Raw genomic sequence first — 17,526 nt, 5'->3', positions numbered from 1 at the left:
TGTACAGGGGCAGAATGACCTCCCTGCTCCTGCTGGCCACACTGTTCCTGATGCAGGCCAGGATGCCCTTGGCCCTCTTGGCTGCCTGGGCACACTGCAGGCTCATGTTCAGCCTACCATCGACCAGTACCCCCAGGTCCCTCTCTACCTGGCTGCTCTCAGCCACTCTGACCCCATCCTGTAGCACTGCATGGGGTTGGTGTGGCCAGTGTGCAGAACCTGGCACTTGGATGTGTTCAATCTCATGGCCTTGGACTCTGCCCATCTGTCCAGCCTGTCGAGGTCCCTCTGCAGAGCTTCTCTACCCTCCAGCAGATCAACTCCTGCCCCCAGCTTGGTGTCATCTGCAAATTTACTGATGATGGACTCAATGCCCTCATCCAGATCATCAGTGAAGATGTTAAAGAGCACAGGGCCCAGCACTGATCCTTGGGGCACACCACTGGTGCCTGGCTGCCAGCTGGATGTGGCACCATTCACCACCACTCTCTGGGCTCAGCCCTCCAGCCAGTTCCTAACCCATTGCAGTGTGCTCCCGTCCAAGCCATGGGCTGACAGCTTGGCCAGGAGTTTGCTATGGGGGACAGTGTCAAAGGCCTTGCTGAGGTCCAGGTAGACTACATCCACAGCCTGCCCCACATCCACCAGGCAGTCACCTGATCATAGAAGGAGATCAGGTTGGTCAGGCAGGACCTGCCCTTCCTAAATCCATCCTGGCTGGGCCTGATCCCTTGGCCATCCTGTAAGTGCTGTGTGATTGCACTCAGGATGACCTGTTCCATAATCCTGCCTGGCACTGAGGTCAGGCTGACAGGCCTGGAATTCCCTGGCTCATCCAACCGGCCCTTCCTGTGGATGGGCACCACGTTGGCCAGCTTCCAGTCCTCTGGGACCTCTCCAGTGAGCCAGGACTGCTGCAAGATTATGGATAGTGGCTTGGCCAGCTCATCTGCCAGCTCTCTCAGCAACCAACCCTTCAGCTGACAGCAGAGCAGAGGAGAAATGGGAAGGGAAAGAACTGCATCGACTGAGGTTCAGTGCTGGAGAGCAGAGGGAGGAAAGGTCTGGGTGTGAGGTGCTGGAGCCGAGGGGAGCCAGAGGGGCAGGAGGGAAGCTGTGAGCTGAGGGCAGTGCAGGAGCTGCAGACTCTACAAGGCCAGAGGAGGTTGCAGAGGGGAGACCCTCTCCTTGCCCCCTGTGTCTAGCAGGCCTGGAGAGGTTCTCCTGCCCCTCTGCTCTGCCCTGGTGACACCACAGCTGGAGTATTGTGTCCAGGTCTGCGCTCCCCAGCTCAAGAGGGACAGGAAACTACTGGAGAGAGTCCAGTGGGGGCTGTGAGGATGAAGAAGGGCCTGGAATGTCTGTGTGAGGAGCAAAAGCTGAGGCCCTGGGGCTGTTTGGCCTGGAGAGGAGCAGCCTGAGAGGAGATCTGCTCAATGATGACAAATATCTGAGGATGGGGGAAGGGGGCAAGAGGAAGGGGCTGGGCTCAGTGCCCAGTGCTAGGACAAAGGGTGACAGACAGACTGGAACCCAGGAATTTCCTTCTCAACATGAGGAGAAACTCCTTTGGTGTGAGGGTTCAGAGCAGGCTGCAGGTTGTGGAGTCTCCTTCTCTGGGGGCTCTGGCCCTGACCACACCCAAATCATGCTGGGAAATGGAAAAATCCAACTTCTGGGGGGAAAAGTGAGAAAAAGGCAACTTTTGTCTGCAGGAAGAGGGGACACAGTGAGGAGTCACTGCCAGGGGCTGCTCTGGGCTCACCAGGACCCTTCCAAGTGAGACCCAGAGCCCAGGGTGCTGAGGGGGAAGGTGTTGGAGGGTGGAAAAGTCCTGCCCCCAGATGCAGTTTGGGGGTCTCCCACCCAGGGGGCTTTGTGAGGTGCCCCCAGTGTCCATCTCTACAGGTTCCCAACTCACCCTCCATGAGCTCCAAGGCAAAGAGGCTTTTCCACTCCAGCTTCCCAGCCCCAACTGGGAATGTGGCTGCATCCCAAACTCTGGCCAGGATCTGCTGGGATGTGGAGAATGGAGCAAAGCTACAACCCCCTGCTGCTCCAAGACACCCTGGACCTTGGCCAGGGATAGGAGAAAGGACAACTGCTACAAACTGGAGCCCAGGAGGTTTCACCTGAACTTCAGGAGAAACTTCTTCACTTGGAGGCTGCTGGAGCCCTGCAGCAGGCTGCCCAGAAGGTTGTGGAGTCTCCTTCTCTGGAGACTTCCAAACCCTACCTGGATAGCTTCCTGTGCAGCCTGATGTGGAACCTGCTTCAGCAGGGAGGTTGGACCAGATGATCTCCAGAGGTCCCTTCCAGCCCTCACCACTCTGTGATTCTTGGGTTGGGCATAACCACCTCTGCCAGTGGTCCCCACCGCACTGCAGCCCAATGCTCACCCTCCCCCCTCTCTTTCCTTGAGGTTTTCCCCCAGCTCATGGCCTGTAACTCCTTGCTTGGTCCAGGGCAAGGTGGAGGATGTGAACATCTGGGATCCCACCAATTTCAGCTCTCCCAGCTCCATCCCCAACCAGCCCAAGGCTTTTCAGCCCACACCCAGGAGGCCTGGTGCTGGGTGGTGGCACATTGGCATCCTCAGCTTGTCCTGCCCAGGATGTTCTGAGCTCAGAGTCTCTTGGGAGCCTCCATCCTGCCTCAGCTCCTACAGAGGAGATGTCAACTTTCCCTATGTTCTCCAGCACCTCTAAGGGTTGGGGGATGTGGGAGCTGCTCCAGACTTGCATCTCCAAGTCCTCCAACCTCGGTGGCAAAAGGGCTTGGAGGAGAGGCATCTCCCCCAACCTGTCCTGCAGATTTCCCTTCTCCTTTCTCCTCCCTCAGCTTTTCTGCAGAATCCTTAAATGCCTCACAGAGTGGTCTGGCTTGAAGGCACCTTTCAAGGTCACTGTTCCATGACTCCAGCTGGATCAGGTTGCTCAGATCTCAGTCCAACCTGACCTGGGATGCTTCCATGGTCTCCCCTCTGCTCCCGCTCCTTTTTCGGACGAAGCAGCTGCTTGAGGGACTTCCACCAAGAGAAAGAAACCAGCCCAGAAGGTGGCAGCAGCTCCAAAACCTCCTCCCAAGGCATCAGTCAAGAGGTCACCATCTTAACCCAGCAGCCCCAGGGTGAGTTGGTGTGGTGAGTTGAAGAGGCTGATGCTCCCACCACGGGCAGAAAATAAGACTCAGACAAATGGATTGCACAAAGTGGTGGAAAGTTGCAATGGAAAAGCAGTGAAAGTTTTACAGAGAACCGTGAGCACAGTGACAAAAGAGATCCCAAAGCATACCCAGAAGCATCCCATCCCCACCTGAAGGTACAACCAAACCCCCCAGGGCTCTTTCTTCCCCCTCCCCTCCACTGTTAAGCTAAGCTCAGCTGGCCAGATGTGAGATTGCCCTTCCCCCTGGCCTTGGCCCTAGCCAGGCCCAAAAGGCCCTGAGATAGCTCCCCCCAGCAGCAGTGAGGGCAGAAAGAGGAAGTGCAGGACTTTGCAGGTCAGTTTATAGGGAGCAGGACATAATGGGATGAAATGCACAGCTTCCTGTGTCCACCCACTGGGCTGGACCCCTTTGGGACAGGGGAGGTGTTCCTCATGTGGGCACAGCAGGGGGCACCTGGCCCAAAGTGCTACACACAGTGTCACAGTACCAGGGTGTCACAGTGCCAAAGCGTCAGGGTGTGTGGCAGTGTGAAGGTTTAATCCTCCCACCACGTAAAGCACAGCTCACTCAGTGGGAGGAGCAAAGGAAATTGCTGCATTGGACAAGCAGAATGAAAGGCAATGAAGATATCATAGTATCATAGTATCATAGAATCATTCAGGGTTGGAAGGGACCACAAGGATCATCTAGTTCCAACCCCCCTGCCATGGGCAGGGACACCCCACACTAGATCAGCCTGGCCACAGCCTCAGCCAGCCTGGGCTTAAACACCCCCAGGGACGGGGAATCGACCACCTCCCTGGACAACACATTCCAGGGCTTCACCACTCTCATGGGGAAGAACTTCCTCCTCACCTCCAACCTGAATCTCCCCACCTCCAGCTTCATTCCATTCCCCCTAGTCCTATCACTCCCTGAGATCCTGAGAAGTCCTTCCCCAGCCGTCCTGTAGCCCCCTTCAGATACTGGAAGGCCACAATGAGGTCACCTTGGAGCCTTCTCTTCTCCAGACTGAACAGCCCCAACTCCTTCAGTCTGTCCTCATAGGAGAGGTGCTCCAGACCTCTGATCATCCTTGTGGCCCTTCTCTGGACACCTTCCAGCACCTCCACATCCCTCTTGTTCTAGGGGCTCCAGAACTGGAGGCAGTACTCCAGGTGGGGTCTCCGCAGAGCTGAGCAGAGGGGGAGAATCACCTCCTTCGACCTGCTGGCCACACTTCTCCTGCTGCAGCCCAGGATCTGATTGGCTTTGTGGGCTGCAAGTGCACACTGAGAGCTCCTGTTGAGCTTCTCCTCCCCCAGCACCCCCAAGTCTCTCTCCTCAGTGCTGCTTTCCAGCCAGTCCCTGCCCAGCCTGTATTTGTGCCTGGGATTGCCTCGACCCAGATGCAGGACCTTGCACTTGCTCTTATTGAACCTCCAGAGGTTGGCTTGTGCCCACCTCTCCAGCCTGTCCAGGTCCCTCTGGATGGCCTCCCTTCCCTCCAGCTGTCTGCTGCACCACACAGCTTGGTGTCATCAGCAAACTTGCTGAGGGTGCACTCAATGCCACTGTCCATGGCACCCACAGAGATGTTGAACAAGACAGGTCCCAGGACTGATCCCTGAGGGACTGCGTTTGTCACTGGCCTCCACTGGGACATGGACCCATGGACAGCCACTCTTTGGGTGCAGCCATCAAGCCAGTTCCTTATCCATCTAGTTCCCACCCATCACACCCATGTGTCACCAGTTTGGAGACCAGGATGTGGTGTGGGACAGAGTCAAAGGCTTTGCTCAGCCCCAGGTAAACGACATCAGTTGCTCTCCCCTCATCTATTAATTTTGTCACTTGCTCATAGAAGGCAACCAGGTTGGTCAGGCAGGATTTGCCCTTGGCAAAGCCATGCTGACTGTTCCCAATCACCTCTTCACTATTCTTCTGAGCCAGTAGTGCCTCCATATACAAAGCATGCAGCATTTACAGTATGCCCAAAAATACACAGGGAAGAATGTAACACAGAAACTCCCTCCCGAGGAGAATGCACTCGGCCAGGAGCAGAAGAGAGGCAGAACTGGCTGAGAGGAAGGACTGTGAGGGATCTGTTGCTGTGGTAGTCTCACAGCTGACCAATGAAATTCATGTAGACATCTTCCTTTTGTTTTCCTTCTTACAGCAAAGCTTTCAGCTAGAGAACTCTGCAGCTATCTTTCTTGAAGGCACAGCCTGAAACTGTCACAGTTCCTAAGTGCTGCTCCCCAGGGGACTCTCAGGATCAGCTGCTTAAGTAAGCTGAAGTCTGCCTTCTGGAAGGCCAAGGTCAGGGTTTTGTTGTTGCTCCTCCTTATTTCCCTGCATAGTGAAAACTCCACTGTCTCATGGTTGCTGCACCCTAGACAGCCTCCTACCATCACATCTCCCACCAGCAGGTCAAGCAGGGCCTGACCCCTGGTAAACTCACTTAAGAGCTGTGCCAAGAAGCTGTCCTCCATACACTCTAGGAACCTTCTGGGCTGCCTCCTCTCTGCTGTGCTAAGGCCCCAGCAGATATCTGGCAGGTTAAAGTCACCACAAGAGCAAGGGCTGGCGATCTTGAGACAGCCTCCAGCTGCTTGTAGAGCACTTCACCTACCTCTTCATCCTGGTTGGGTGGTCTTTAGCAGACTCCAACCAGGATGTCAGTTTTGTTAGCCCTCTCTCTGATTTTAACCCACAGGCACTCGATCCTTTCATCCTCTACCTCAAGTTCTGTGGCCTTGAGAGATTCCCTGACACCCAGAGCCACCCCTCCTCCTCTTCTGCCTCGCCTGTCTCTCCTAAAGAGATTGGAAGCATGCAGTGCAGTGCTCCAGCCCTGGGAATCACCACCCCACGCTTCTGTGACGGCAACTACACCATGAGATGCAGAATCCTGCCGCTCGGCACATTCCCTTGCAGGGTTCAGGTGGCTACCTCGGGGCAGTGTGCAGTGGCCACGGAGCTTCCCCTTGGCTCAGAGGAGCTGGCAGAACTTTCACAGCTAGTCCTGGCTTTGAGGTACCCTGGGGGTTACAGGGCTGCAGAGCAGGCACAGGTGGTGATTCCTCTTCCCCCGTGACAGAGCAGGGTCGGGCAGGATGCGGCTGGGCACTGTTCCTGCTTTACAAGCTGGCACACAGGGTTGTGGCTCTGCTGCTTGGAGCTGTGGCAGATGTTTGGACTGCCGAGATTCAGGCTAGTCCCTTCCCCCACCCCTGGGCACTCTCACCCTCAGGGCTGCAGTCCTCTTGGAGACACAGCAGCTGTCTCCCACTGGTGGGACTGGCAAATGCGACGCTGGCCGCCTGGAGCTGCAGCGAAGGCCTCTCCTTTGCAGGCTCTGGAGGGTGCTGGCTTCTCTCCAAACTGCAGAGGCTGCTAGTTTGCTTGTGTGTGGAATGAGAAGGCTTCCTAGCAAAGAGAGAGTGTCTTGTTTGCAGCTTGGGGCAATACTTGTAAGTTTCTGGAGGCTGAAGTTGGCCAGTGGGCAATCTTGTCAGCAGAGAGCTTTAGCCTCCAGAAAGTCCCAGGCAAGATCATGGAACAGGTCATCTTGAGTGCAATCACACAGCACTTACAGGATGGCCAAGGGATCAGGTCCAGCCAACATGGATTTAGGAAGGGCAGGTCCTGCCTGACCAACCTGATCTCCTTCTATGATCAGGTGACCCGCCTGGTGGATGTGGGGAGGCCTGTGGATGTAGTCTACCTGGACCTCAGCAAGGCCTTTGACACTGTCCCCCATAGCAAACTCCTGGCCAAGCTGTCAGCCCATGGCTTGGATGGAAGCACACTGAGATGGGTTAGGAACTGGCTGGATGGCCGAGCCCAGAGAGTGGTGGCGAATGGTGCCACATCCAGCTGGCAGCCAGTCAGTAGTGGAGTCCCCCAGAGATCAGTGCTGGGCCCCATCCTCTTTAACATCTTTACTGATGAGCTGGATGAGGGTATTGAGTCCATCATCAGTAAATTTGCAGATGACACCAAGCTGGGGGCAGGAGTTGATCTGCTGGAGGATAGAGAGGCTCTGCAGAGGGACCTCGACAGGCTGGACAGATGGGCAGAGTCCAAGGGCATGAGATTGAACACATTCAAGTGCCGGGTTCTGCACATTGGCCACACCAACCCCATGCAGATCTATAGGCTGGGGTCAGAGTGGCTGGAGAGCAGCCAGGTAGAGAGGGACCTGGGGGTACTGTTCGATGGTAGGCTGAACATGAGCCTGCAGTGTGCCCAGGCAGCCGAGAGGGCCAATGGCATTCTGGCCTGCATCAGGAACAGTGTGGCCAGCAGGAGCAGGGAGGTCATTCTGCCCCTGTACACTGCACTGGTTAGGCCACACCTCGAGTACTGTGTCCAGTTCTGGGCCCCTCAGTTTAGGAAGGAGGTTGACTTGCTGGAAGGTGTCCAGAGAAGGGCAACAAAGTTGGTGAGGGGTTTGGAACACAAGCCCTATGAGGAAAGACTGAGGGAGCTGGGGTTGCTTAGCCTGGAGAAGAGGAGACTCAGGGGTGACCTTATTGCTCTCTCCAACTCCCTGAAGGGAGGTTGTAGACAGGCGGGGGTTGGTCTCTTCTCCCAGGCAGCCAGTACCAGAAGAAGGGAACACAGTCTCAAGCTGCACCAGAGGAGGTTTAGGCTGGAGGTTAGCAAGAAATTCTTCACAGAGTGACTGCCCATTGGAATGGGCTGCCCTGGGAGGTGGTGGAGTCGCCATCGATGGAGGTGTTCAGGAGGAGACTTGACAGGGTGCTTGGTTGCATGGTTTAGTTGATTAGGTGGTGTTGGATGATAGGTTGGACTTGATATTGAAGGTCTCTTCCAACCTGGTCTGGTCTATTCTATTCTATTCTATTTGTGAGGCTGGAATTCTGCCCTTACTAGGCAGTGCCACGAGCATCCCATGCAGGGGTGCATGTTGCTGTTTACCCCTGGGAAGGCAGGCTGGGTTGTTTACTTGACTGGCTGGTACCCTGGTGTGCTGGGTTACACTCATCCTGGGGGGCAGAGGGGAGGCTGAAAGAGGCCAGCTCATCAGGAGGACACAAGAAACTTGACCCAGGTGGGCAGAGAAGGACTTGGTTTCCCCTTCCCAGGAGGAGGGATCCCCTGGGTCAAAGGTGCTCTATTCCACTCCCCCTGCCTGCCCAGCAAGCTTATAAAGACAGGACATTTGCTGCTGCCCTCTGCTCCTGCCTTGCCTGCTCGAAAGAGCATTCAGCTGCTGCTGGTTTCCTGTGCTGGCCACGTGGTCAGGCCTGGTTCTCTCTCCAAGCTGCATCCAAGCTTTCTGAAGGACTGAATCCACTTCCATCCAGGGAAATCCAAGGCCATCCAGGCTTGGGTTTGTACATTTTCCTATCTATCCTTATCTCTTGCCCTTGTGAACCCTCCCTGCTATTGCTATATATATATTTTGTTAAAAAAGTTACTTCTCCTACTTCCAAACCAAGTCCAAACTACTCTTTTGTAGAGTCACCTCCTTCCCTTTTTTCCTATCCCCCCTGTGACCATTTGAGGCGGTGCCTTTAACAAAGGGACACCATGTGTCGAGGGTTGGAAGGGTAAGGCCAAAAAGCCTCCTCCCTCCCCCCTGTAAAGTAAAGGGAAAGAAAATTGAAGGGAAAGGGGAAAAAAACCCTCACAGCTGAATTAGCAAAGCAGTGGAGCTGTATATTTACAAAAGCAATGCAGGATATGCAGGGGAATTTACAGAATTTACAATATTTGCAATATATACAAAAATATACAACAAAGCAGCACAGAAATGAGAGTTCCCCCCTCTGCTGAGGGGGGAATGACTCTCCCCCTTTCCCCAGAGCGGGTTAGAAAGAGAGAGAAAGAGAAAAAAGTTAGAAGCATATGTGTTAATTGGAAAGCAGTTAATACAGGCCTTGCAGCTTATCAGTTTCAAGGTCAAGCCTTGGCCGAAAGCCCAGAACGCTGTGAGCTGCAAACCACCGAAGGAGCGGAAGAAAGACAGAACTGAACTGAACTGGAAAAGTGCAGGAAAGCCCAAGATACCCTGCTGCACTCCCAGTCCAGAAGGTGCTTCCTCCCAATCTACCAATGAAATTAGTTTAGATCCTTCTTTTCATTTACCAACTTCCGTCCACCATATTCCCTTTCTTAAGGGGACAGCCTCAACCGGTCACACCATGGCAGAATGTTTTATAAGCAAGACAGGTCTAAACTAATTTCATTGGTGGAGAAGCAGAGGCACTGCCTTAGGTTTTGATTCCCAGTGGGACTTGTCTCAGTTCAGTCTTGCACTTTCTCCTTCCCACTGCTCACAGGTTCTGGGCTTTCAGCCAGACTGACCTTGGAAAAAGATAAGGCCTCTGCTAACACACTTGCTCTAACCATATAACTGCTTTTAATTAACAACTTCTCTTTTTCTCTCTTTCTAACCCTCTTCTGGGAAAAAAAGGGGAGAGAAGGGGGTACAGGGGGAAACCCTTCCTCCTGGTGGGGGAGGGGAATCTCATTTCTGTGTTACTTCGTTGTATATTTCTGTATATATTGTAAATACTGTAAATTCTGTATATTCCCCTGCATTTCCCAAACTGCTTTGTAAATATAGCACACAATCCTTTGCTAATCCAGCTGTAGTTTTTTTTCCTTTCAATTTTCTTCCCTTTACTTATGGGGGGGGGGGAAGAAGGCTTGAGGCCTTCCCCCCAACCCTCGACACCCCCTTTTTTTTCCCTTTTCTCCTTTTCCTTTCCCCTTCCTTACTAGGGAAAGGGAGGGGGAGGGGGGAGGAATTCTCAGTCTGTTCTCATCTGAGCTGTTAAACTCCAGTTAAGGCTCAAACCAGCACACCTGGTCTTTGTTCCTCAGCTCTGGGCTGAGTACCCACTCTGGAAAGGAGGGTGGAAGGGGGAATGTGGCCAAACATGTTGGGGTAAGTTTGACAGTATTGGGGGCATAATTCTAGGCACCTGGTGCCTTCAGCACAGAACCCTGAGCAGAAGGGCCTGGGCACTGCGGGGGATGCAAGAGGAGCCAGCAGGGAATGCTCACCGTGAACAAGGCCATTGTGTACCCAGGTCTGTGTTAGGAGGAGCTGGGTCTTCTACACCAGGGCAGTTGTCATCCCCCTCCACTGAGCCCTAGTGTGGCCACGAGAGGACCAGTGAGTCCCTCTGGGGGGCTTCCTGTTGGAGAGAGGTGGGGAGGAGTGGAGAGAGTCCAGAGGGGCTCTGACAAGCTGAGATTGGAAGCCTTGAGCACAAAGCCTGCCTGGGGAGGCTGAAGGACCTGGGCTTCTTGAGGCAGGTAAAGGAGAGGCTCAGAGCATCCCAGTGACAACCTGCAGGTAGCTGAAGTGTGGCTTCAGAGCTGGTGGAGTTGTTCTGGATGGTGGGAAAAAAATCAGGAGATAGGAAGTGTGGCTTGGGAGGCTGAGAGCAGAAATGAGGAGAAGGAAATGTCCCTGCAAGGGCAGTGCTGTGGGACCAGAGGGCACTCAGAGGGAGGCTGACCCAGCCCTTGGCTTTCTCTTCCGTGGAACCGGCAGGGAGGATGGAGAGATGTCAGTGAGGGGGAGGAGGGATTGAGGTGAACTTGGAGAGAGGACTGGGTGTCTTCAAAGGCAGAGGTGCAGCTATGGGACACCATAGGGCAGGCTGTGGTGGGGATTGGCAAGGCTGAAAGCCCTCATCAGAGATGACCTCTTCATCACCATGGCTGTGGCCATTGTCTCTGCAACCAGAAGGTAGCTGAACTTCATTCACAAAGACCTCATTGCCTCCCGGCCCCACCTAGCACTGTCACACCATAGACCTGCTCCAGCATCATCACACCCCACTGCCCCAGGAAGAGCCCTGAGCCATGTCTGAGGGACAGGATCTCCCTTCCAAGGGGCTGGGGGCCAGGACTTGGACCTTTGGCTTGATCAAGCCCATCCAGGTTTGCTCAGCATCAGAGCAACCTTGATATTGTCTTAGTCTTCCTAGTTCTTGCTTCTGCTTTTCTGCTCTAACAAGCCCCTGGGGAGGCTTTGTCAGTGATGGTCCTCAGTGGGACCCATTAGGGCTCCAGCAAAGTTGGCAGTTGGCATTTGGCTTCCTGAGAGGTTTCTTCAGCTTGCTCTCAGTCTCTGAGACTCATGGACTCGACACCAAGGCCACCAGAGGAGTCATTAAATGCCTGGGGCTGGTCCTCTGCTGCTGAGCTGGTTCAGGCTCCTGGGCTGGAGGGAGCTTCTGTCAAGCAGGCAGCACTGCAGAGAGACAGCTCTGCCCAGGAGCTGCTCCTCTGCACAGGGCAGCAGGACTGAGGGCACTGCCAGGACATCTCAAGGAGATGAGGAAGGCAGAGAGAGCTTCAAGGTAGGCAGGACAGGTTGGGTGCTGAGAGCTCAAAGAGGAGAAAGCTTCCCAGCCCTGGGTGTGGTGAGTCTGTGGTGCAGGAGGATGGATTTGCAGTTTGTGGAGCTTGTAAAGCTGCCACATCCCACAGCCTCTGGCATCTCTCTCTTCTAGGGAGGGGCAGGAGATGCTCCAGAGCAGAGCTTCCCATCTGCACCATCAGAGACACAGGACAGGACAGCTGCCTCCTGCTGGGGTGACTGCAAGGCTGTGAAGCTTGGAGTGCACAAAGCTCCTGCACAGAAGGAGAAGTAAATATGAGAGGATTGTCTGGGAAATAGCCAAGGAGTTGTCTGAAGGAATTCTCTCCTAACCTGTGTGATGTCTTCTCCTCTTCCAACAGTCCTCCATGCCCAGAGACAGACCATGTCCAACAACAGCTCCACCACCCACTTCCTCCTGCTGGCATTCACAGGCACAAGGCAGCTGCAGCTCCTGCACTTCTGGCTCTTCCTGGCCACCTACCTGGCCACCCTGCTGGGTAACAGTCTCATCATCACCACCATAGCCTGGGACCACCACCTCCACACCCCCATGTACTTCTTTCTCCTCAACCTTGCCTTCCTAGATCTCGTTTCCATCACCACAATTCTTCCCAAATCCATGGCCAATTTCCTCTGGGACACCAGGGCCATCTCCTATGCAGGATGTGCTGCTCAACTCTTTTTCTTTTCCTTGTTCCTTTCAGCAGAGTATTTTCTCCTCACCGTCATGGCCTACGATCGCTACGCTGCCATCTGCAGACCCCTGCACTATGAGACCCTCCTGGGCAGCAGAGTTTGTGTCCTCCTGGCAGCAGCTGCCTGGGCCTGTGGCTTTCTCACTGCTCTGCTGCACACAGCCAATACATTTTCCCTGCCCCTCTGCCAGGGCAACTCTGTGGAGCAGTTCTTCTGTGAAATTCCCCCAATCCTCAAGCTCTGCTGCTCCACCTCCTACCTCAGGGAAGTTTGGCTTCTTGCTTTCAGTGCTTTTGCATTTGCAGGATGTTTTGTGTTCATTGTGGTGTCCTATGTGCAGATCTTCAGGGCAGTGCTGAGGATCCCCTCTCAGCAGGGACGCCACAAAGCCTTTGCCACCTGCCTGCCTCACCTGGCTGTGGTCTCTCTATTTATCACCATTGGCATCTTTGTCTACCTGAAGCCCCCCTCCATCTCCTCCCCATCCCTGGATCTGGTGATGGCAGTTCTGTACTCGGTGGTGCCTCCAGCAGTGAACCCTCTCATCTACAGCCTGAGGAACCAGGAGCTGAAGGATGCCCTCAGCAAACTGATGCCTGGGTGTTTTGAGAAGCAATAAACTCTTTGTGTTCTCCTGCAGAGCAGTTCTGATGCCTCTCAGAGCAGGCCCAGCCTGGCTCCTGTACTTGGGGGGGGTGGAGCTGGGGAGGGGGATTTTTGCTCTTTATAATGTTGTCATCCCCTTTCTAATCCCCTCCCTGCTTTGCTTTTCTGACCCAGAGTTTGTGTAACAGGAGCTGTGCTCCTTCTTTGGTTAAACAACAGCAAGGCTTTTCTGTGAGCATTTGTCTTTTCCTGAGCTCCTTCCTCCAAGCCTTCTCTGCAGCTCCAGGGGCAGTTCATCTCTTCAGAGGTAGAGGTGAAGAGTCCCAGCACAACAGCTCTGCCACACAGCCCCAGCACTTGTTCTTCCAGGGCTGCTCTCTTTCCCCTGCCACACTCTCCTTCAGATCCCTTGTGTTGGTCTAAGGCCTGAGTGCTGTGGCACCTTGCTCATGGCTCTGCCGTGTGCAGCCCTGTGACCGCAGGCAGGGACAGGCCATGAGCACTTCTGTGACTGAGCTGGCCCCCAAGGGCAGTTCCATGAAGACAGGTGATCTGCTGAGGGCAGTGTCTGGAGGCTTAGGTCTTCATCTAAAGTTTCTTTCAAGAGCATGCCCAAGAAATTGTCCCCCAGAGACAAACACCAGGGAAGGGTTGAAGTGTGGGGTGTGCAGGGATGGGGCACACAGCAGTGTCCTCACACAGCCAGGCCTCCTGCAAGAGACCTGAAGAGCATCAGAGCAGGGTCTGACCTGTGCCTGTGCTCACTGCACACCCTGGGGAAGCTGTCCCAGGGCAGTCACCCTGGACTAGTCCCTCACAGCCACCACTTCCAGCACTGGCCTCTCACCCCAGCTTGGATAGGTTCCTAGTCCCTCCCTGGGAGGCCAGCAGTGCCTGCTTGCATTGTGCAGGTGAGAGGTCAGCAGGGGCATTGTGTGTGGGGTGAGGGGAACCTGAGTGAGCACAGACACCAACAGCCAAGGCACTGGAGGTTGGAGGAGCCTCTCAGCCTCTGGCAGGGGCAGCAGGAGGCCAGGGAGACCCTGTGACTGCTGCAGTGCAGGGTCTGTGTGAGTGATGGGGAAAGATTCTGTCTCTAAACATCCCAAGGTGAGGAAGGAGTTCATGAGGCCAGCTCAGATGTGGACACCTGACAGAGCTCTGACCTTTCTGTGTGTGACTGCAGAACAAACTCTCTGCTCCAGGGAGATTCATCTCAGGTGCCTTGGACAGGTTCATTGCAACAGTTCCTGTCTGCTCACATCACCCTCCCTGGACTGTGCCCTGCACTGTGCACAGAACCAGCAGAGAGGTTTTGGGTCTTTGGAAAATGCATCTTCAAGAAGGCCAAGAAGGAGGATGGGACACATTCCAGACTGGTCACCCTCAGCACAGTCCCTGGGAAGGTGATTGGCCAAACCCCCCTGCAGCTATTTGCAGGCCAAGAGAGAGAGTAAGGAATATCTGTGAGTAGGGGAAAGAAGATGGTTTGTCCCTGGACCTTAGCCAGGGCTTTGCTATGGTCTCTCATAGTTTCTTTAGAGCCAGAATGGTGATAGCTGGAGAGAAGCAATGGATGAGGTGGTGGATGGGAAGCCAGCTGGTGGATCAAGGCCAAATGTCACCAGCTTGGAGTGCTCCTGGCAGATGCTTCCCAGTGACATCCCCCTCAGGGCAAGCCCTTGGGCCAGCACTGTGCAATGTCTTCATCAGCTCCCTGCACCATCTGACCCAGGGCCTGTGCAGCTCCTTTGGGGATGAGGCCAACCTGGACAGAGCCTTTGAGGGACATCATCTGCCTCACCCTGCCTTGAGTAGGGTCACTGGACAGGATGATGTGCAGGGACCCCTTCCACCAGGACAGATCCAGCAGCTCCTCTGAGGAAGGTTTCTCCACTCAAACCCTTGGCAGGAAAGGAACCAGATGGGTTTGATGAAACTGTGATCTGCTCAGGCTCTGGCCACAAGGAGGGGGATGGTTGGGTGTGAGATCATGTGGTCAGTTGTGTGTCAGGAGCTCACAATTCACTAGGGAGACTGTGAGGTGACTTCTGCCTCAGGAGGGGATTGGCCAGCAGCAGGAGCATGGCTGGAAAGGGACTGTGAGGTCAGTTCTGTCTGCAGGAGCTGATAGGGCAGCCCTGGGCTCCTGGCTGGCAGATGAGCTTTTAAGTTGCCATCTGACAGCATCTCTGCCAGGCCAGCAGAAGGCAGCTGGCTGGCACAAGGACTGTCAGATGCCCTCTGCCAAGGGACCTGGGCTCACTGCAGGAAGGGGCTCAGGTATTGGTTGCCAGGTCTCTGCTGCCTGAGTACCTGATGGGACAGCAGCAGGCACAGGGCTCGGTGGTGTCTGTCTGAGAAGCTGCAAGGCCAGCAGCCTTGGGAGCTCCTGGTGAGGCCACTTCTGCCTGCTCAGCTGAAAGGCCACAAGAAGGCTGATGGGATGGGTGCCTGCTTGAAGGGTGCTTCCCAGATGGAGCTTTCCTTGGAGATAGGAAGCAGCAGGAGAGAGGAACACTGCCACATGGTGCAGCTTGGCAGGTGGGGACTGGACATGAGGAGCAAGAAACCTCTCTCAAAGGGGAGTGCTGTGGTAGGAGAAGGTCTCCAGAAGGAGTCTGAGCTCAGCTCAGCAATTTGTGTTCCAAGGAGCAGAGTGTGAGTGTGGACAGACATCAGGGAAGGTCTGGAAATGCCAAGGTGGGGAAGTGAGATGAGGGTCTCCAGCCTGCAGGGAAGCAGAAGCAGCTGTGAGACAGTGCAGGGCAGTCTGTGGTGGAGATGGCAAAGGGCACAGACAATGCTGGGAGTGATCAAGAGAACCCAAGGCTGTGCCCCTTGGCTATGACAACCATCTGCCACCAAGGCCTGTGAGGAGACATTGTCCTAAGGCACTAGCAGGGCCTCAGTGCCTCCTTGCACTTCCCCAGGAAGGCTGGGGGCTGTCATCCCCTTGTCCTTCACTCAGCATCACAACATCCACAGCCCCCTGCACCACACATGAGGGACAGGATCTGCCTGCCCCGGGGGCTGTGGTCAGACCTTGGCCTTCCTGCTCCACTAACCAAACCCAGGTTTTGCTGCCCTGCACTTTGCCTTTGTCTCCCTGCAGTCATGGCCTCCAATGAGCTGCTCTAAGGAGTCCCTGGGGAGGCTTTGGCAGTAACAAGCCTCAGTGGGGCCCATTCCTACTTCAAGGAACTTGTGTTTTGCTTCTGACTTCTTGAGCAATCTCTTCAGTCTTCTCTCAGTGCCTGAGGTTCCTGTAATGAGCCCAAGTGCCCTAAGGAGCTATTTGTGTCTCTGTAATTTCCTTCAAGATTCCAAAGTGCACCTAATAAAGCTCATTTGGTGATCATTCATCAAGTGATATGAGCCAGGCTGTCTCACCAGCACAGCTGCACTTGCAGAACATCTGTTTCTTCAGCTCTGACACTGTATGGACAACTTTGCTCCTCACCTCCCCAGCCTCCCCATGATTGTCCCTGCCCACCTGGGGCTTACTTACTGCTCCTTGCATCAGACTTCTCCACTGCTCTCTGCAGCTGGAGCTCACAGCTCCATGGCACCAGCTCCCCCCTGCTCTCCTTAGAGACGTGTCTGCACACAGCCACAGCAGAATTGTTGCTGTTTGGAAGCTAAGCAAAGTAAAGCCTGAGAAAGTCCCATCAGCAATGCAGCCCCCCTGGAGCCAGCTGCTCAGCACAAGCTGTCTCTCAGCAGGTGGCCTCTCTACAAGCCTGTGGCCACACCAACAAGTTGAGGCATGGTTATGATTTATCAGCCAGGCAGCATTTCTGGGTAGTGAGAAGGAGGTTGGGTCATAGCAGCCCTTAATCATTAACCACTTTGCAATCCCCAAGGTGATTCAGCAGAATGTGTTATAGCCAAACAGCCACTGAACAGCCTCCTCCTCCTCCAGAACAAGAGGACACAGTCTCAAGCTGCACCAGGGGAGGTTTAGGCTGGATGTTAGGAAGAAGTTCTTCATAGAAAGACTTGTTAGCCATTGCCATGTGCTGCCCAGGGAGGTGGTGGAGTCACCATCACTGGAGGTGTTTAGGAAGAGACTGGATGGGGTGCTTGGTGCCATGGTTCAGTTGATTAAATAGTGTTGGATGATAGGTTGGACTTGAGGATTGCAAAGGTCTTTTCCAACCTGGTTAGTTCTGTTCTATTCTGTTCTATTCTATTCTATTCTATTCTATTCTATTCTATTCTATTCTATTCCATTCTATTCCATTCTATTCCATTCTATCCTATTCCATTCCATTCCATTCCATTCCATTCCATTCCATTCCATTCCATTCCATTCCATTCCATTCCATTCCATTCCATTTCACAACTCTGGAAGTGCCTCACACAGGAAATTCTCCTGAATAGGTTTTGGTTAATTCTTCCATAGGCTCTCACGTTTGGCTTGATCTGTGTCCTTGACTCTATTACTGCATCACAGGTTCCACCTTGTGACCAACACCAGAACTGCAGCTTTTCTCTTCCCCAAACATTGCTTTCCCTAATTTTCCCAAGTTTCTGATTTTCCTACATGATTTCTACTGTTGTGTAGAAGCCTTTTGTGTAAATAACCAAACCACCACCGAATCTGCAAATGAGCTCTGGTGAGACTTTTGCATTAATAAATAATGTATGTATTTGTGTGAATATCTTTGCCTGATTATTGATAGATAAATGAA

General features: G+C 54.0%; 1 protein-coding gene across 1 annotated transcript; it reads left to right on the top strand.

Moving 5' to 3' along the window:
* Positions 1-12,077: 12,077 nt before the first annotated feature.
* Positions 12,078-12,842, top strand: LOC137456691 (olfactory receptor 14J1-like). Its single transcript, XM_068168252.1, has one exon. The coding sequence runs from the start codon at positions 12,078-12,080 to the stop codon at positions 12,840-12,842; it is 765 nt and encodes a 254-aa protein (XP_068024353.1).
* Positions 12,843-17,526: the final 4,684 nt, after the last annotated feature.

Source organism: Melanerpes formicivorus, unplaced genomic scaffold (genome assembly GCF_026170545.1).
Source record: "Melanerpes formicivorus ecotype bairdi unplaced genomic scaffold, bMelFor1.0.p_v2 SCAF_134, whole genome shotgun sequence".
In the NCBI taxonomy this organism is placed as follows: Eukaryota; Metazoa; Chordata; class Aves; order Piciformes; family Picidae; genus Melanerpes; species Melanerpes formicivorus.
The sequence above is the reverse complement of the archived record's forward strand: the minus strand, read 5'-3'. Positions and strand labels throughout refer to the sequence as shown.

Bases quoted from the DNA above. Each gene is read 5' to 3' on its own strand.
- LOC137456691 (XM_068168252.1), top strand. From the start codon at position 12,078: ATGTACTTCTTTCTCCTCAACCTTGCCTTCCTAGATCTCGTTTCCATC.